Source organism: Pristiophorus japonicus, chromosome 1 (genome assembly GCF_044704955.1).
Source record: "Pristiophorus japonicus isolate sPriJap1 chromosome 1, sPriJap1.hap1, whole genome shotgun sequence".
Lineage (NCBI taxonomy): Eukaryota > Metazoa > Chordata > Chondrichthyes > Pristiophoridae > Pristiophorus > Pristiophorus japonicus.
In genome coordinates this window covers 389,051,681-389,072,767 of record NC_091977.1, presented here as the reverse complement: position 1 = coordinate 389,072,767, position 21,087 = coordinate 389,051,681, and the positions used below count along the sequence as shown (strand labels likewise).

The following is a 21,087-nucleotide window of genomic DNA, read 5'->3' as shown; positions in this document are numbered from 1 at the left end:
CGATGCATGGGGTATCGCAGTTGTGTGGGGCGGACTGGTTGGGCTGGGTGCTCTTTACCTGTCCACCATTGTTCATTGTTCATAGGTTTATATGTAACCTTCAGGGCTGCTGTCCGAGGGCCATGTGGCTCTTTGTCGGCCAGCGCGGACACGATGGGCCAAAATGGCCTCCTTCTGCACTGTAGATTTCTATGTTTCTCTCTTATAAAGGGGAGGTGCATTCTGGCTGCAGCAGGTGATTTAACTAGCTGGGGAACAGAGTGTGAGCAGGAAGAAGTACAATGGTATAACAGGGGAGAGAGCATGCTCCAAGGTTCTCAGATGCAGCACTGGAAGTGGACTGGAGGAGAGAGGTCCTGTTTCCAAAGAAGGCCAGGAGGCTCTTCATACAAATGTGTAAAAGGCAATAGGAGCAAATAGCCATTGTGGTCAATGCTAGCAGTGTAGCCCCGAGGACGTGGATGCAATGCTACAAAAATTCAATGACTTCATGTGAGTGATCAAGATCAGTGAATTCATCTTCAATTGCCATATTCTTGCAACTAGTCTCAGACATGCACAATTCACCATACCCCCTTCACTCACCTACCAACAATCTCCATCAATAATGGCTCATACCATAGAGCTTAGAGCTTCACCTCACCCTCACACATTTACCACTATTGCAAGCCTCACACCACATCACACAGCTGCACACATTGCCAGCAATTCAACCATGACAGGCACATAATCCAAACACATTGCACCACATTCAATGACACACTTCCTTCTCTCTTGCAGGACAAGGTGGCTCATAACTGTAGGCAGCAGGGGTTACTCGCACGGAGACAGGCGCGCCTTCATAACCTTACCCTCATAGATGAGACGGTTGTAAAGTCCTTGCTCAATAGTATGAAACCACACGAGGCACATTCTGGGGACAAGGTCACTCTGTGACCTGAACTCTTTATTCACAGGACTCCAAAGACGATAACCCTGCGTGGGACCTCCCTTTTTATACGAGTGTGATCAGGTAAGGAGCGTCTCCCACAAGTTCACCCCTTGTGGTGAAGGTGTGCATCTAGGTTGAGTGTATACAGTAATACAGTGATGTTACATTGTGGTTACATACATGACATCACCTTCCCCGCCCAAAGTCTTATTGGGATCATAGGTTTAGTCTTTCAGGTGGTCTATGCTCCCTTGTGGAGCACCGCAGTTGGGGCTCTGGTTGTTGGACACTGACGTGAGTATCTGTCACCTGTGGTGATTCTGGCCTGTCCGGGCTGACCGCAGGGACTGTGCATTCTTCTGATTGCTCTTGTTGCTCGTTCACTGGCGGTGTTGTGAGCTCCATCTCATGGTCTACTTCAGGTTCCTCCGTGTCATAGAAACATAGAAACATAGAAAATAGGTGCAGGAGCAGGCCATTCAGCCCTTCTAGCCTGCACCGCCATTCAATGAGTTCATGGCTGAACATGAAACTTCAGTACCCCCTTCCTGCTTTCTCGCCATAACCCTTGATCCCCCGAGTAGTAAGGACTTCATCTAACTCCCTTTTGAATATATTTAGTGAATTGGCCTCAACTACTTTCTGTGGTAGAGAATTCCACAGGTTCACCACTCTCTGGGTGAAGAAGTTTCTCCTCATCTCGGTCCTAAATGGCTTACCCCTTATCCTCAGACTGTGACCCCTGGTTCTGGACTTCCCCAACATTGGGAACATTCTTTCTGCATCTAACCTGTCTAAACCCGTCAGAATTTTAAACGTTTCTATGAGGTCCCCTCTCATTCTTCTGAACTCCAGTGAATACAAGCCCAATTGATCCAATCTTTCTTGATAGGTCAGTCCCGCCATCCCGGGAATCAGTCTGGTGAACCTTCGCTGCACTCCCTCAATAGCAAGAATGTCCTTCCTCAAGTTAGGAGACCAAAACTGTACACAATACTCCAGGTGTGGCCTCACCAAGGCCCTGTACAACTGTCGATGCTGAACCTATTTTTTACTTGGTCCAGATGTTGAGTTTTACCACGATGACCCTATTCACCTCTTTGTCAATTACAGTGCCCTCAAGCAATTTGGGCCCCATGGTGTGAATGAGGACGAATACAGGATCATTTATTTCTATACATCTCCCCCTCGCATTACGATCATGGTACTCGTTTTGTGACTTGCGCTTGTTGTTCAGGACTGGGTGAATGAGGGACAACCGAGTTTTGAGTGTCTGTTTCATTAGTAGCTCTGCAGGCAGGACCCCTGTGAGCAAGTGCGGTTGGGATCTATAGGCCAGCAGGAGACGCGATAGGCGGCATTGTAGGGAGGGTCCTTGAATCCTGAGCATACCTTGCTTAATGATTTGGACCGCACATTCCGTCTGGCCATTACCCAACATAAACTCTCGAAATTCGTAGCTTGTGAAGCATGGGCCATGATCACAAACCAGGATGTCCAGCAAGCCATGGGTTGCAAAGATCGCATGGAAGCTTTCTACGGTGGTGGATGACGTGCATGAATTCAGAATTATGCACTCGATCCATTTCGAGTACGCATCTACCACAATAAGGAACATCTTACCCATGAACGGGCCCGCAAAGTCAACATGAATGCTTGACCATGGCCTGGTGGGCCAGGGCCACGGGCTGAGCGGGACCTCCCTGGGGGCATTACCCAGCTGAGCACATGTCATGCACCTGTGAACACAGTGTTCCAGGTCTGAATCAATTCCAGGCCACCAAACATGTGACAGGGCAATGGCCTTCATCAGCACAATGCCTGGTGCTCGCTGTGGAGATGCATGATGAATGCCTCCCTGACCTTCTGGGAGACAACTACCCAGCAGCCCCATAGTAGGCAGTTGGCTTGGATGGAGAGCTCATCCATCCATCTATGGAACAGTCTGACCTCCTCAGGGCATGCTCCGGGTGCGGGCGCCCAATCCCCAGTCAGGACACATTTCTTAATCAGGGATAGGAGGGGATCTCTGTTTGTCCAGATTTTGATCTGGCAGGCTGTGATGGGGGAGCCTGCACTGTCAAAGGCATCGACAGCCATGACCATCTCGGTGCTTTGCTCCGCTGCCCCCTCAGTGGTGGCCAGTGGAAGCCTGCTGAGCGCGTCAGCGCAATTTTCAGTGCCGGGCTGGTGCCAGATGGAGTAGTCACAAGCAGCCAGCGTAGGAGCCCATCGCTGTATGCGAGCTGATGCATTGGCATTGATAGCCTTGCTGTCTGACAACAGAGATGTTAATGGCTTTTGGTCCGTCTCTAATTCAAACTTCCGACCAAAGAGGCACTGATGCATTTTTTTTACACCATAGACACATGCAAGCGCTTCCTTCTCGACCATCCCATATCCCCGTTCTGCTTGAGAGCGCGACCTGGGGGCATAAGCCACAGGTTGTAGTTGACCCTCAGCATTACCCTGCTGCAACACGCACCCAACCCCATAGGACAATGCATCACATGTCAGAACCAATTTTTTTTTTTTTTTTTAAAACAGGGGTCGTACAAAGTCAACAACTTGTTTAAATAAAGTAGGTTTCGCGCCCGATCAAAAGCCCGTTCCTGACAGTTCCCCCAAAACCAATCGCAACCCTTACGCAGGAACACGTGTAGCAGCTCCAACAACGTGCTCAGGTTCGGCAGAAAGTTCCCGAAATAGTTCAACAGTCCCAGGAATAAACGCAACTCCGATGTGTTGCAGGGCCTGGATGCTCGTCGAATCGCCTGAGTTTTGGATTCGGTAGGCCGAATCCCATCTGCAGCAACCCTCCTGCCCAGAAACTCAACCTCAGGAGCTAAGAACACACATTTAGACTTCTTGAGTTGCAGGCCTACGCGGTCCAGTCGGCATAGCACCTCCTCCAGGTTGTGGAGGTGTTCCTCGATGTCTCGACCCGTGATGAGGATGTCGTCCTGGAATACGATCGTTCCAGGAATGGATTTAAGCAGGCTTTCCATGTTTCGTTGAAAAATCGCAGCCGCTGATCGAATGCCAAACGGGCACCTGTTATAAACTAACAGTCCCTTATGCGTGATGATGGTGGTCCGTAGTTTAGATTCGTCGGCCAGTTCCTGGGTCATGTAGGCTGAAGTGAAGTCCAACTTGGTGAACAGCTTGCCGCCTGCCAACGTGGCGAAGAGGTCCTCCGCTCTCGGCAGCAGGTATTGATCTTGTGGGGACACCCGATTGATGGTGCTCTTGTAGTCGCCACAGATCCTGACAGAGCCATCCGCCTTTAGGATGGGAACGATGGGGCTCGCTCAGTCGCTGAATTCAACAGGCGAGATGATGCCCTCTCTCAATAGGGGGTCCAAGTTGCTCTCGATCTTTTCCCGCATCACATACGGCTTTGTGGTGCACTGGCCTGGCGTCCGCGGTGATGTGTATCACTACTTTAGTGCCTTTGAAAGTCCCAACGCCAGGTTGGAATAGTGAATCAAATTGTTGTAGGACTTGTGAGCATGAACTTCGTTCCACAGATGACATTGCGTGAACATCCCCCCCATTTCCAATTCATCTCGGCTAACCAGCTCCTCCCCAACAGTGCGGGACCGTTGCCCGGGACAATCCAGAGTGGCAGCCGATTCACTAACCCATTGTGTGTGACAGCCAACATTGCACTGCCTAGCACCAGAATGATTTCTTTAGTGTAAGTCCGTAATTGTGTTTCAATACGTGCTAATTTGGGTCTACTGGCTTTAAATGGCCATAACTTCTCAAATTGCTGAACGCACATGTGTGATTGGCTGGCCCCAGTGTCCAGCTCCATGCGTACAGGGATACCATTTAATAAAACCCTCATCATCATTGGTGGCGTTTTGGTGTATGAACTGTGAATATTTGCCACATGGACCCGCTGAACCTCGGCGTCCATTGATTTGCCCCAAAAGTCATCCTGCCTCAAAGAACCCTCTTCTGGTCCATTTGCCTCATATATATTTGTCTGGTTGCAGACTTCCTGCACATTCGAGCTAAGTGGCCACTGAGATTGCAGATCCTGCAGACAAACTGTTGAAATCTGCAAGATCTAGCTGAGTGTTTTCCCCCATACCTCCAGCAAGAGTTAAAGTTTTCATTGTTGGGAACAAAGGGCCTATGGCCAGGCATTCCGCCTTGACTGTCCCTTTGACTGCTCTTAAGTACCTATTAGTGGGTGTCAATGGCCCCATCCCGGGCCGCATTGTCCACTGTGCTGGCGTGAATGTCTGTTCAGCCTACCATTGTCTCTGTTGAAGTCCTACTCTGGGGTCTATTGCTGCCTGGGGAATGTCGGACTGCCCCTGCCTGCCTGCGGGACTCTGAGTCGCATTGATAATGTTGACTCCCTGATCCATTGCCGCGTTAGAGGCAGAATTGCGCGCGTATATTATTTTCGTCTCTTCCTCCCCCGCCATGAAAGTTTGAGCTAACAACAGCGCCGCTTCCAAGGTCAAATTCTTGGTCTCAATTAATTTGCGGAAAATTCCCGCATGACCGATGCCCTCGATAAAGAAGTCCCTTAGCATCTCCCGCCTGCAGGCATCTGTGAACTTAGAGGCTGGCCAAACGCCAGAGGTCCGCTACAAAGTCCGCTTGCTCTGTCCTTCCTGACGTTGGTGGGTGTAGAATCTGTGTTGGGCCATATGTATGCTACTCGCCAGTTTGAGGTGCTCCTCGATCAATTTGCTAAGTTCTTCAAAGGTTTTGTCTGCCGGCTTTTCGGGTGCTAATATGTCCTTCATGAGCGCGTAAGTCTTTGGTCATCAGCTGGTCAAAAGATGAGCCCTTCGCTTGCCGGCAGCTGCATCCCCCAGCCATTCTTTCGTAACAAAGCTTTGCTGAAGTCTCTCGACAAAATCGTCCCAGTCTTCCCCAACACAGTACCATTCCTCTGTGCTACCAGTGGCCATTCTCGTAGGTCGTGAATTCCCGTTTCTCGTCGCCAATGTAAAGTCCTTACTCTTTAGTATGAAATCACACAAGGCACATTCTTGGGACAAGGTCACTCTGTGAACTGAACTCTTTATTCACAGGATTCCAAAGACAATGACCCTGCGTGGGACCTCCCTTTTTATACCTGTATGATCAGGTAAGCAGTGTCTCCCACAAGTTCACCCCTTGTGGTCAAGGTGTGCATCTAGATTGAGTGTATACAGTAATACAGTGGTGTTACATTGTGGCTACATTCATGACAACGGTGCTGAAGATAATTGGAATAGCCATGGCTAAGCCCCTGGCGAGCGGCGCTGCTGAAACATTGCAAGATGATGGTATCCTCATACCTAATCCTCCTTCTCACATCACATTTCCCCATCATCCGACAATCTCTTCTGAATTACAAGCTGCAGATAGTTTCAGCATGCACCTCTTGCATTCCCCTCCCTGCGCCCCCCCCCCCCCACCCCCACACCCTCACCAGTGCCCTACCCTTGTGCCTTTCTCCTTTCAGGTAGTCAAGAACTCCAACCTGGTCAGGCACTGGTAGAGGAGCAGATATTGCAAGAGGAAGGCGGCAGTGATGCTGAAGACACAACACCGTCACTCAATTTCATACTCGCATCCACCAGCTCAGATACTTAAACTGCACATACTTTAGAGGGTAGCATAGAGGCGGGTTCTGCATATGGTGAGACACTGGGCACAAGTGGGCTGCAGATAGGGTAGGGGTAAAGCAAAGCGCAGATCCCAGCTCACTGGAGGGCGAAGTGGCACATGAGATCTGCTGTACAGGACTCAGATGAGGACTTCGATGGGGCAGTGTACAGACCATTGCTAATGAATATACACAATGAGATGGTTGGTGCATTGGAAGGCCTGCCAGGGAGCCTGCATGCAATGTCAAGGAGTATAGAGGATTCTAGCACCAACCTTGTGTAGGGCTTTGCACAGATTGTGGAGCCCACCCTTTCCAGCAAGGAAGGAGTGGGTAGATCATTTAGTGCACTTGCGGACCCAACCATCATGCAGAGTCTGATGGACGATGTCTCAACTTCCATTGCAGCACATTCAGAAGCCAGCCAATGTATGAGGAATGCAATGGAAGCTCAGCTTGTTGTCACGCAAGCACAGACTGCTGCCATCATGGCTGTGGTTACCAGTGTTGAAAGGGGCTTGCAGGGTGTCACTGCAGTCTAGCAATCTGTCATCCAACAGATTACTAGAGATGCTGAGGCACCAGCCCGGGCGAGTGGCAGTGGCTCCATGGAGCACGAACCTGCCGTCTTCACTCAGGATGAAAGCATTGATCCTCCCACCCCTGTCAGATCCCTTGCTTTTGCCTGTCAGTCAACCAGCCCGGACTGCTGCCGCCCATGCTGAGATGGCATAGAATGGCCGCCGACTCCCCGTGGAGGGGCCATCATTTTAGAAATTGCCCTTTCTCAGGAGCAGAGCAGTGTCCAGAACCGCTCTGCCCGTTTTCCCGCCTCGGCTTGCACGGGCCATCCCCTTAGTGTCTGGCGGGGATCCCCTCGCGAAATTGCTCACATAAAATTTCCCCTTACCCAAAATTGCCCCACGGGAATGGCCCTGCCACTGGCCGGTGCCCCCAACAATTTTTGCTGTCAGTGCACTCTCTCTGAAATGGCAGCATGGCCACCCTTAAAGGGGAGAGCGCACTGCCGCGGCCACCATGTAATTTTTTATTGTCAGTCGACTGCTAGGTCGGCCCGACAATTATGCTCCCGGGTTCAGTCAGCCGCCAATGGGCAGTCTGGCACCCCATCTTGGTGCAAGGGGACTCGACCGGAAAACTGCAGCACGGAGAACAAAAAAAACATAGTGCTGAATTTCTCCGGTATCTCCGCCCCATGGAAGGGGAGGAAAAAAACTTTAAAAAATGGAAGGTGCTCCTCTTTCGGGTGGAGGGCAATTTCTTATCCTTGTATCCTCTTCACAACTTGCTTTCCCAATTATCTTTGTATCATCAGCAAATTTGGCTACATTACACTCAGTCCCTTCACACAAGTCATTAATATAGATTGTAAATAGTTTAGGCCCAGCACCGATCCCTGTGGCATCCCGCTAGTTACAGTTTGCCAACCTGAAAATGACCCATTTATCCCGACTCTCTGTTTTCTGTTAGTGCGCCAATCCTCTATCCATGCTAATATATTATCCCCAACCCCGTGAGCTCTTATCTTGTGCAGTAACCTTTTACGTGGCATCTTATCAAATGTCTTCTGGAAATCCAAATACACTACATCTACTGGTTTCCCTTTATCAAGCCTGCTCATTATATCCTCAAATAACTCCAGCAAATTTGTCAAACATGATTTCCCTTTCATAAAACCATGCTAGCTCTGCTTCATTGTATTATGATTTTCTAAATGTTCTGCTGTTACTTTCTTAGTAATAGACTCCATCATTTTCCAAATGACAGATGTAATGCTAACTGGTTTCTTGCTTTCTATATCCCTCCTTTCTTGAATAGGGGCATTACATTTGGTGTTTTCCAATCTGCTGGGACCTCCCCAGAATTCAGGGAATTTTGGTAGATTACAACCAATGCATCCACTGGAGTTGAAATTCAGCAGTGCAAGAAAGCTGGTGCACCTATGATTTTTTCTTTGTACATACCGCACAGATTCTTGATGCAGTTGGAAGAGCCATTTTCAGAACAGTAAACCTGTTGATGTCATCGCGTGGTGGGAGATCGACGGATCGAACTGAATTTAGGTCGTTAAGTTTTTAATGTAATTGAAAGCGCAGTGTACTAACTGATGACTCGCTTGCAGCGGTCATCAGTATCAGGTGGTATGGGGTCCAGGCCGAAAAATCCCTGATCTGACTTTGGGTTGGGTCGGCCAGTTGACCCCAAAGCGGCGGCTATTCGATTTTGATGAATGGCCGCTGCAAATGGGCATTAATGGGTCTCTCCGAAACCCTGAATTTCAGTTCCACTGTCTCTGCAGCAACTTCTTTTAAGACCGCAGGATGCAGGCCATCCGGTCCAGGGGATTTATCCACCTTTAGTTCCATTAGTTTGCCTAGTACTTTTTCTCTAGTGATAGTGAGTGTTTTAAGATCCCCCTCCCTATAGCCCTTGATTATCTGTTATTATTGGGATGCTTTTAGTGTCTTCTACTGTGAAGATCTATACAAAATATTTGTCCAAAGTCTCTGCCATTTCCCTGTTTCCCATTATTAATTCCCCAGTCTCCTATCTAAGGGACCAACGCTTACTTGAGCTACTCTCTTCCTTTTTATATATCTGTAGAAGCTCTTATTGTCTGTTTTTATATTTCTTGCTCATTTACTCCCATAATTTGTCTTCTCTCTCTATCATTTTTTTAGTTGTCCTTTGCTGGTTTCTAAAAAGTTCCCAATCCTCTGGTCTTCCACTGTTCTTTGCAGCATTGTATGCCTTTGTTTTCAATTTGATACCATCCTTAACTTCCTTAGTTTGCTACGGATGGTTCATCCTTTTCTAAGAGTATTTCTTTCTCACTGGAATATATCTTTGCTGAAAGTTATGAAATATCTCCTTAAATGTCTGCCACTGCTTTTCTACCATCTTACCCTTTAATCTATTTTCCCAGTCCACTTTAGCCAACTCTGTCTTTATACTTTTGTAATTGCCTTTATTTAAGTTCAAGACACTAATTTGAGACCCAAGTTTCTCACCCTCAAACTGGATTTGAAATTCTAACATGCTTTAATCATTCTTTCCTAGAGGATCCTTTATTATGAGAACATTAATTACCCTGTCTCATTTCACATTACCAGATCTAAAAATGCCTGCTCCCTGGTTGGTTCCACAATGTATTGTTCTAAGAAACCATCCCGAATACACACTATGAATTCGACCTCAAGGCTATCTTTGCAAATTTGATTTGTCCAATCTATATGAAGATTAAAATCGCCCATGATTATTGCCAAACCTTTCTTACAAGCCTCCATTATTTTTTGATTTATACTCTGTGCCACAGTGTAGCTACTGTTGCAGGACCAAGAGACTACTCCCACCAGTGAATTCTTCCCCTTATTATTTCTTATCTCCACCTAAACTGATTCTACATCTTCATCTTCTGAGCCAATATCATTTCTCACTACTACACTGATCTCATCCTTTATTAACAGAGCTACCCCACCTCCTTTTTCTCTCTGCCAATCCTTCCGAAATGTCAAATAACCCTGAATATTCAGTTCCCAGCCTTGGTCACCTTGCAACCATGTCTCTGTAATAGCTATCAGATCATACCCATTTATTTCTATTTGTGCTGTCAACTCATCCATCGTTACAAATGCTGCGTGCATTCAGATAAATAGCTTTTCATTTTATTTTTTTACCATTTTCTCTACTCTGACTCTACTTTCTGGTGCACTCTTATCTTTATATGCTCTGTCCCTTCCTGTCACACTCTGGTTATCATTACTCCTATCACTACCCTGCACTGTTGCCTTTTCCTTTCTCTTTGACTTTTCAAATTTCCCCTCACCTGAATCCTCCCCCCACCCCCCTCCATTATTTAATTTAAAGCCCTATCTATAGCCCTAGTTATTCGATTCACCAGGACACTGGTCCTCGAATGGTTCAAATGAAGCCCATCCCAGTGGAACAGCTGACTCTTTCCCCAGTACTGGTGCCAGTTCCCCATGAATCAAAACCCATTTCTCCCACACCAATCTTTGAGCTACGCATTCATCTATCTGATCTTATTTATCCTATACCAATTTGCTCGTGGCTCAGATAGTAATCCAGAGATTACCACCTGTGTGGTTATATTTAATTTAGTCCCGAGCTTCTCATACTCCCTCAGCAGAACCTCTTTTATTGTTCTACCTATGTCGTTGGTACCTCATCATAATCATAGGCGGTCCCTCGTATCGAGGATGACTTGCTTCCACGCCAAAAAGGGATGAGTTCACAGGTGTTGAAGGACCTAGTATTCCAGGTCCTCAACTACATGTTGAAGGGTGGAAGATGCCTGTGCATGGACTTTTTTAACGCGTGGTGGCCACTGCACACCAACCACCACATGGGCTTGACAGAGTTAGGTCTTGGTCCAGTGACAAGGATTGACCAAGACGACTGGAGACCAGCTCTGCTGCACAGACCTAGTGCACACACATATTGTAGTGTGGGCTGGCCCGTGCTGCCCCCGGACTCACGCCTCTCCTGGGCCCCGAATCTTGAGACACGCTCTGGTAAGTACAGCAGGGCTTCTCCAGAGTGTCCAGGCAGCGGAAGCGTTGTTTAAGCATGACAATGGTCTTCTCTATCAGATTCCATTTGGCAGCATGACCTTTGTTACTTGCATGCTGCCCACGTGTGCTTGGGTTGCCCTTGTCACCCAGTAGCCCCTTCTGGTTTGTCGAGTTGGCTCAAATGCAGATAGTACAGCAGACTGCCGCCGAATGAAAGCATCATGATTCTGCCACCATACCAAGCACTGACCTGCATAATATGCTGAATATAGTCAACATCATAAGCAGACCCATCCTGACGTGATAGAGCAAACCTCCATAGTGTGGAAAGTAACGTCTAAATTGTACAAATGAACCTCTTAGCAAAAGTACTGTGAACAAACTCTTTCGCACTAGCAGGTAAGAAAGCAGCTGTGAGTACTGAGCATTGATTGGCATCCTTGCCTGAGATTGCTTCAGCCGCCTCACTTGCGAGTTTCAGGAAGCCTGACAAACCCATGGACCCAACTTTAAAGTGAAAACAGTGTGTCAATATCATTCTAATTGAGCAATTAGCATATGAAAATTGACAAGCCGAGGGGATTGCATGCACATAGCTGAATGTGCTGGAGTCAAATATGGAAATCTGCAGGTTGGAGCCGGCTTCCTGACACGCTGTAAATTTTGCTGGTTTTAACACCCCGCCCGCACCCAAACCCATATGCTCATGCATGTTAATATTCCGCCCATTGTGTCTAAGATGTGCATTGCTGTTCCCATGCTATCTTCAGGTTTCCCCTTCAGATATTGAAACCACATTCCTGGTAAGGATTCTGCCAGTCAGAGGAAACTGACTGATTTGCGGCTGGGATATCCAGCACTGCAGCAGACATTTAAAGGGCTTCACCAGTCCTTTAAAGAAATGGGCCATTTTTTCAGGCAAATGTTAAGAATAAATCTACAATTACAATGGAATGCTGTCACGGATCCCATAATTTACTGGCACAGCAATGGAGATGTTACTGCACTATTGTCCTCGATAAATGTATGTGCATGATTTGGACTTGGCTATAAGAAGCACTATATGACAGACAGGAAGCAAAGAATAAGAGTAAATGGGTACTTTTCAGAATGGCAGGCAGTGACTAGTGGGGTACCACAAGGTTCTGTGCTGGGGCCCCAGCTGTTTACATTGTACATTAATGATTTAGACGAGGGGATTAAATGTAGTATCTCCAAATTTGCGGATGACACTAAGTTGGGTGGCAGTGTGAGCTGCGAGGAGGAAGCTAAAAGGCTGCAGAGTGACTTGGATAGGTTAGGTGAGTGGGCAAATGCATGGCAGATGAAGTATAATGTGGATAAATGTGAGGTTATCCACTTTGGTGGTAAAAACAGAGAGACAGACTATTATCTGAATGGTGACAGATTAGGAAAAGGGGAGGTGCAACGAGACCTGGGTGTCATGATACATCAGTCATTGAAGGTTGGCATGCAGGTACAGTAGGCGGTTAAGAAAGCAAATGGCATGTTGGCCTTCATAGCGAGGGGATTTGAGTACAGGGGCAGGGAGGTGTTACTACAGTTGTACAGGGCCTTGGTGAGGCCACACCTGGAGTATTGTGTACAGTTTTGGTCTCCTAACTTGAGGAAGGACATTCTTGCTATTAAGGGAGTGCAGCGAAGGTTCACCAGACTGATTTCCGGGATGGCGGGACTGACATATCAAGTTAGACTGGATCAACTGGGCTTGTATTCACTGGAGTTCAGAAGAATGAGAGGGGATCTCATAGAAATGTTTAAAATTCTGACGGGTTTAGACAGGTTAGATGCAGGAAGAATGTTCCCAATGTTGGGGAAGCCCAGAACCAGGGGTCACAGTCTAAGGATAAGGGGTAAGCCATTTAGGACTGAGATGAGGAGAAACTTCTTCACCCAGAGAGTGGTGAACCTGTGGAATTCTCTACCACAGAAAGTTGTTGAGGCCAATTCACTAAATATATTCAAAAAGGAGTTAGATGTCGTCCTTACTACTAGGGGGATCAAGGGGTATGGCGAGAAAACAGGAATGGGGTACTGAAGTTGCAAGTTCAGCCATGAACTCATTGAATGGCGGTGCAGGCTCGAAGGGACGAATGGCCTACTCCTGCACCTATTTTCTATGTTTCTATGTTTCTCTATCAAAATTTGCTGGCAACATAAAAGTCGGAGAGTTGGCAGTGAGGCGGACCTTATAAGACACCAGGAAGACATAGGTTAGTGCAATGGACAGGTTAGTGCAGAGAAGTGTGAGGTCATAAAGTTTGGGAGAAAAACATTTAATGGGAGCATTAACTCAATGGTAAGACACTAAAATATATGTATGTGTGACTTACAGGTTCAAATGCATAATTCTAATGAAAATGCAAGTACAGGCATTAAAGCCATGAAAAAGGCCAGCAGCATTTGGGTTAATAGTTAAGAGCATAGAGGTCAAAAGCAAAGAGATAATCATAATTTTCTACAAAGCAATGACTACTCCATGGTTACAGTTGTATGCAGTTTTAGGTACCCTGTGTAGAAACGGCATTAAAGTCACATAGTAGATGTGATAGGATAATAATAGGGTGGGGAATTATAATTATTAGAGGAGTCTTGAGATTCTTGAACTATTTCCATAGAAGCAAAGAAGGCTAAGAAAAGATTTAATGAAGGGTTTTATTTTAGAAATTATAAAAAGTTCTGGTAGGGTGAAGAGGGAAAAGACTACTGTCTTTAGTTTCACTATCAGTGACAAGAGGTCATCAATTTACAATATTCATGGACGGAGGTTGGGAGAAATTTCTCTAGGCAAAGAGTTAGAGCTTGGAATGCTTTGCCGCAAGGAGTAGTTGAGGCAGAGACTATTGCTCAATTTAAAAGAAAAGTGGATCAATATTTGAAGCAGAAGAAAATACTGGCCTATGGGGAAAGAGCAGAATAATGAATCCAGTTTTGGGCACCACATTATAGAAAAGATATAAAAGCAATAGAAATGGCACAGCATAGATTTACGGGCCTGTTACCAGACATGAAGGCTCACAGAGAAACTTGAAAAGTTAGGACTTTTTTCATTCGAGCTATGAAAGTAAAGGGGGATCTGATAGAGGCCATCAAGATTACGAAGGATTATGCTGAATTGAGCAACAATAGATCATTTTCACTGGTCGTAAAAAGTCACAAATTTAAGTTAATCTCAAAAAGAAATATAGGAGGAATTACAAAAAAATCGTTACACAGAGAATTGTTAGAATTTGGAATTCGCAGATACAGATCATGTGAAGAAGAGTCCATAAATTAATTTCAAAAGCCATTAGTTGCTTGAAAAGGAGAAATAGTAAAGTATATCGGAAATGAGCAGTAGAGTGGGAAATAGACTGGATCGGTTATGTGGAGAAAACCAGCAAAACCGACTTCACGGACCAAGTGGCCTGTTTCTGTGCGGTAATATTCTATAGGACTGATTTTAACTCCCAGTGGGAAGCTGGCGGTAGCGTGGAAGTCTTCATCGGAGGCCCAGCAGATTTTAACTGCTGGGTCCCATTTGAATGCCACCAGTCAGCTGCTCATTCATTTCAGGAAGAAAGCGGCAGTTGTCCAAGTGGGAGAGGATTGGCCGCCTGCCGGCAGCAAGGTAAGTCTGGGAGGGGAGATGTTGTGAAGGGTGGGGATCACAGAGCGTCAGAGGCCTGGACTTTCCTTGTGGAGTCTGGAGGAGCATTTCTGCTTTACCTGGTGAGGCTGCAGTGGCAGGTGCCCCATTCCAGAATGGGTTAAAATACCACCAGGGTCTCATGTACATCATCCCTAATTTACATTAATTAATGAGCTCCCATAGACTCCACCAGGAACATCATTTGCCACCAAAACCAAGGAATTGACAGGAATGGAATGGGAAATAGAACCTCCAGACCTTTCCCACTGATTGGGGAGATTTAAAATTCCCCTTTATAGTCCTACGAGAGAACCATTATGCAGCAATCCAAAGACCTCATTGCTCACCAGTGGTCTGCTCCCATGTAGATTAGTGGGCGTGTAGCTGCACTGCAATGCTCAGTAGCAGAAGAATGGATGGTATAGCCACAGATTAAGTTATTGTGGTCTGTATTACCCTCCTCAAGATGGGCGGGGAAGGGCTCGGGATGGTTAAAATTTAAAATCACAAAACGAGACCCCAATTCGCTTGCATGTGCCTGCTGCCATTTTTACGACAGCGGGTAGCATGGCAAGTCTTTGTGCCGCTCTCGAGAAGCAGGAAACTTCATTACATTATTTGAGGAGGTTAGGAGAAATTTCCCTAGGCGAAGAGTTGGAGCTTGGAATGCTTTGCCACAAGGAATAGTTGAGGCAGAGACCATTGCTCAATTTAAAAGAAAAGTGGATCAATATTTGAAGCAGAAGAAAATACTCGTCTACATTATTTAAATCAGGCTTCCACATTGCAGTTGGGGACCTGCTTTAAATTTACAGCTGGCCGACCGGGTTTCACCTGGACTCGGGTAACTCTGTAGCTAAATGGAGATAGGAGCCACTGGATCAAACAGGTAAGTGCTTTTTATAGTACTGCTTGCGAGCCAGGAGGAACAGGAGTGTGGGACACAGGTAATGCTCATATAGGAAAATCTATTTGTGAAATTAGTGACTCAACTAGCTAGGTCAATGTTTCCTCTTTAAGTACCTGACATGCTACTTTTCCTGGCTGTTTCAGTAGTGACATGTAGCAGACAATGATGCCCTTGTCGGCTTTGGCTGTAAGACACTCCTGATCTGTTCTGGCATCGGAAGCACTGTTTCAAGTTGTCAATAACCTTTTACAATCACCCTGATAGATGTTGTATCTGTATTCACTCTCTGACCACAGGACATGCAATGGTGTCATTAGCCTTTGTCTCCTAGGAGTTATCATTCAAGTCTGGTTTATCTTTCAAATAACCCAAGTCCAGACAGTTACCTTAAAATAAAAGAATTGTGACTGCTGCCTACAATTTACATAATCCTGCGCCTCTAGTCATTGAGCAAATAGATACTGAAAGATCTAAAGATCTTAAGATTCATGAACACCATTGACAGAGGAACTTAAGACAAAATGTCGTGAAGTGGGGTTCGAGGCCAGAGATAATTGGTCCGGGTGCACAATGATAATCCAGTCTCCCTTTTAAAGTCATGCATTCTGTCATTATTTTTAAATAATATGATTTTATTATTATTTGTAGTAAATGGTAAGTTGGAAAGCAGAGTAGCTTTCTGCAGAGGTGGTTAGAGCATAGGAATTTCTCTGCAGTACAGGTTGAGAAGCTAGGAGATTGAGATGCTACACTACTGATGTGAGGGTGTCATTACAGCATGACAAATTTAACAGGAAGGTTCCATTGTAAATATGGCCATAGGAACATATCATTATCTGACCTTAATTCAGTATCTTGACTGACAAGCTAGCTAGGATCAGAAACTCAAACCGCGATTTTGCCTATCTGGTCAGGAGTGCGGCGGGCAACATTGGGGGTAGGTTTCAACCCCGCTGCTGTCTCTATACCGGCTTCTCCCATGACTTTCCTATGATAGGGCTTGTTAAGCCCGCCTAGCGATGTTGTTGGCCAATTAAAAGGAAGCGGGTATGATGATGTAATTTGATGCATCATCAGCCGGTTGCCTTAAAGGGACCATGCCCACATTGATTTTGATAGATGTGCTATAGCATTGAGGTGCTGCAAACACTGATAAGCGTTGCACGAAGGTGCACGGCTGCACCCAGGCTCTCACTTGGCTCCGTCCATATGCTTATGAAGGGAGTCACAGCACACAGGGAGGTTCTCTTCCCTTCCAATGGGTGGAAGTGACATCCCCAGGAGACCAAAGAAACTTGCTTGCTCATTGCACAGGAGGGCACAAGCAGGGATGTCATCAGGAGGACCTGGCTGCAGTAGTGCAAACCTTTCAATTATCTCAGTAGATCATGAAATGTTACTGCAAAGCCACATTCAACCTCATCCTGCTGTGCCACTCATCACATCTCCCCACTCTGCCTTCCCTACCAATTCTTGCAAATCCTTACTCGCACCAACTTACCTTGCATCTCCACCCATCTTTCTCTCTCTATCTACATTATCACATTCCCATCTCACTAGCCACCCCTCACACTCACTCACCCTCATCCTTGTTCAATCATACCATCTAACAACACACAAGGGTAGGCCATTGGGCCTTTTAGCCAGTGTTCATGTAAAGTTCTTGTTAATATGTTGTCAAATATTGAAATCTTTATTTTCAACATTTTGCCTTCTTGGACAAATTTGCGTGCATCTTTGGAAGTGGCTAAGTGAGTTGTAGTGAATGTGAGACATAACGGTACCCTCCACAATGGTAATGAGTGTGAAAGAAATGGCTCGGGCATTGCAGGGATGCTCTATGATGTTGATGTGGGGTGGTGCTAACCTGGCACATCATGTGGCAGTGTCAAGTGAAGTAAATCTGGCCATGGTGCGGCCAGCTCTGGCCTCCCGGGCAGCAATGTGGTCAGGTGCTGATGCCCTGTGTCCTGTGCAGCATCAGGTGATTGCGGAGAAGGTTGGCATTGTTGTTGGTGTTGCTAGTGATGCTGGTGTGCCTGATGATGCTGGTGTTGGGGCTGATTGTGGTGGGATTCTGAGGACCAAGGTGAGATTGTTTCAAGGGCACCGATGCTGATGGAATAAATGGCAGCTGAAGTTGAGATGACAGAAGCGATCTGTCAATGGTGACATAGCTTGTTCCAAGGAGATGACAGTGGAAAGTAATTTTACTCTAAACACTTCTAAACTGCATAAAGCTCAAAAGTGTGTTCCAAATCCTGAAGGCTCCAGCTTCTAAGATTGGAAAGTGAACATCTGTGAAATGGTAACTTTTATACCACTTTTGCAGCTGTCACCTATTCAGAGCAATGGAGAGACGTTGAAAACCCAACCTACTAACCTGATGTGATCCCCGAGTGCTGGGAACTGGTGGAAAAGCTGGGAAAATAGTAAGTAGATAGTAAAATGCTGTTTAAGTAACTTTTAACAAGCTCCTAGCTATTTTATTGGCTCACCCGCCGCTTAGTGTCGGGTCTTTAAAGCACAGACAGACCCGGCACTTGGGAAATGGACTTGGAGGCGGGTTCACAGCGGGATCCTGACCCGCTGTCAATCTTTCATATTTGTCACCCGCCTTCGAACCGATCCTTTAAGCGCTATGAAAATTGTGGCTTCAGTGTGTGGGGAACCACGAGGTCACACGATTTTGCTTAATTCTTTTTGTACTTTTACGCTTATTAAGGTGAGTGCAAGGAGTGGAAAATTTTCAATTTTGTCAGCAACCAGAACTTCCAGTTCAAGTCCAGCTTTTTCATTATGCCCCAGAAATGTGTCTCAATCCCAACCTCAGAGAGAATTTTTTCAATTCCCACTGTCAACACCTTGTGGTCTCGAAGTGAGATTACCAACTTTGTGCCAATGAAGGATAGTTTTGTGGTTTATTCTCATGGGAATTAGATTAAGATTACATGAAGTCACCTTACATAGGACCCTTAGATCACGCAGATAGGGGACAGTTTTGTTCAATTGGCCTGGACTAGATTCAAATCTATTTCCCAAAGTTGAACATTTTTTTAAAACAAGAATGATCGAGATAATTGCAAAGTCTCAAGCAGAGAAGTGCTTTTTCTTTTGTTATAGATTTAAGTATTTCTCATTGGTGGTATTTCTCCAGCGACTTGAGGTGTCTACTGTACATGGTCCATGTCTCTGAGCCATACAGGAGGGCGGGTAGATTATGAGCTTTGTGTCAGTTTTGAGGGCCTGGTCTTCAAACACTCTTTAACACTCACTATCCCAAGACTCCCAAAGCAAGCGCTCTACTCGGAACTCCTTCATGGCAAACGAGCCAAAGGTGGACAGAGGAAATACTACAAGGACACCCTCAAAGCCTCCCTGATAAAGTGCAACATCCCCACTGACACCTGGGAGTCCCGGGCCAAAGACCACCCTACGTGGAGAAGTACATCCGGGAGGGCACTGAGCACCTCGAGTCTCATCGCCGAGAGCATGCAGAAAACAAGCGCAGGCAGCGGAAAGAGCGTGCGGCAAACCAATCCCACCCAGCCTTCCCTCAACGACTACCTGTCCCACCAGTGACAGAGACTGTAGTTTTCGTATTGGACTGTTCAGCCACCTCATTTTAAGAGTGAAAGCAAGTCTTCCTCGATTCCGAGGGACTGTCTATGACGATGAGATTTAAGTTTATGCCTAAAAAAGAGTAAGACAAATATAGTACTAATAAGAAATAGAATACATACCAATATGGACAGTCCTTCAGCATTATCTCTGGAACATGCTATCATCAATGGTGTGTTTCGAAGATCACCTTCCAGATTCAGCTCTGTAGTTTTGTGTGAGGCTAGTACCTAGGGGAATTGATAATGTCACTATAGGAAATTAAAGTATATACTGAAACACTTCGGGGTAGATCTTGACTTTGTGCGATAGTGTAAAACAGATGATAGCGAATCGGCAGCCTGTTTAACATTTCTCTCGTAAGTAGAGATGTAAACTAGACTGGCGACTCGCTATCACCTGTTATACACTTTCGTTCAAAGTCAATATAGTGAAACAGATATTGCCATTTGAATGGACCAACATTATTTCAAATGCACTAACTGATGCAATAATTTATGGTTCGGAATATCTCAGGCTTTCTATTGATTAGGACAGCAAATAAAGAGACGGAGACAGGCAGAATCTAAACTGCAAGTCGTGCACAACTGGGATGCACATAATTAGATGATGTTTCTCTGCAGCTTGAAGCATCCCACTATATGCCTAATTATGCTTGAGGAAGAGGATATGAAGCATTCTAACGAAAAAGAGCTGTACCAAAAGTGAAAACTGTATGCAGAAATATCGTTGAGACAAAAATAAATCACTTGTGATCAAATGATTAGCTTGTTATGTAGCCAAGTACTCAAAAAATGGAGATCACATGGACTGGACGTTCATTGATTGAAATGTATATTTCCAAAATATACATAGTCTGCATTAGGAGACTCAAGTTGCTTCCATTGGGGTGGAATGCAGCAATATGATGAGAGCGGCAGGACATTTGAAGTTTCCGAGGTCAGAGTTGAAGCAGAAAGTAACCCTGGGTTACAGTGGAGTGTGTCTCGATGTGTGGCAATTTGAATAAGCTCCAATAGCGCTATAGCCTGTGATATGGCTGATAAGATGAAACCAAGCCCAGCTTTCTGCAATCTGACCACCAACTTGATGGCATTCAGGGATAAAATTGTGAAAGAGAATCATAGAAGTTTATAGCATGGAAGGAGGCCATTTCAGCCTATCGTGTCAGTGTTGACCAACAAGAGACTATCCAGCCTAATCCCACTTTCCAGCTCTAGGTCCATAAGCCCTACAGGTTACGGCACTTCAAGTGCACATCCAAGTACTTTTGAAATGTGGTGAGGGTTTCTGCCTCTAGCACCCTTTCAGGCAGTGAGTTCAAGACCCTCACAACCCTCTGTGTGAAGAAATTTCCCCTCAAATCCCCTCTAAAGCTCCTACCAATTACTTTAAATTTATGCCCCCTGGTTATTGATCCTCTGCTAAGGGAAATAGGCTCTTTCTATCCACTATATCTAGGCCCCTCATAATTTTATACACCTCTATGAGGTCTCCCCTCCGCAAGGAAAACAAATCCAGCCTATCCAATCTATCCTCATAGCTAAGATTCTCCACTTCCGGCAACATCCTTGTAAATCCCCTCTGTACCCTCTCCAGTGCAATCATGTCCTTCTTGTAATGTGATGATCAGTACTCCAGCTGAAGCCTAACCAGTGTTTTATACAGTTCAAGCATAATCGCCCCCTGCTCTTGTATTCTATGCCTCGGCTAATAAAGGCAAGCATTCCGTATACCTTCTTAACCACCTTATCTACCTAGCCTGCTACCTTCAGGGATCTGTGGACATGCACT

At 45.9% G+C, this 21,087-nt stretch overlaps 1 protein-coding gene across 1 annotated transcript in view; it reads right to left on the bottom strand.

The window, feature by feature from the left end:
• trpa1b (transient receptor potential cation channel, subfamily A, member 1b) overlaps positions 1 to 21,087 on the bottom strand; it is a 165,934-nt gene that overhangs the window by 113,028 nt on the left and 31,819 nt on the right. Inside the window, exon 4 of the mRNA XM_070884159.1 lies at positions 19,416 to 19,523. Within this exon, the coding sequence (XP_070740260.1) occupies positions 19,416 to 19,523 (108 nt within the window). The remainder of the gene's footprint in view (positions 1 to 19,415; positions 19,524 to 21,087) is intronic.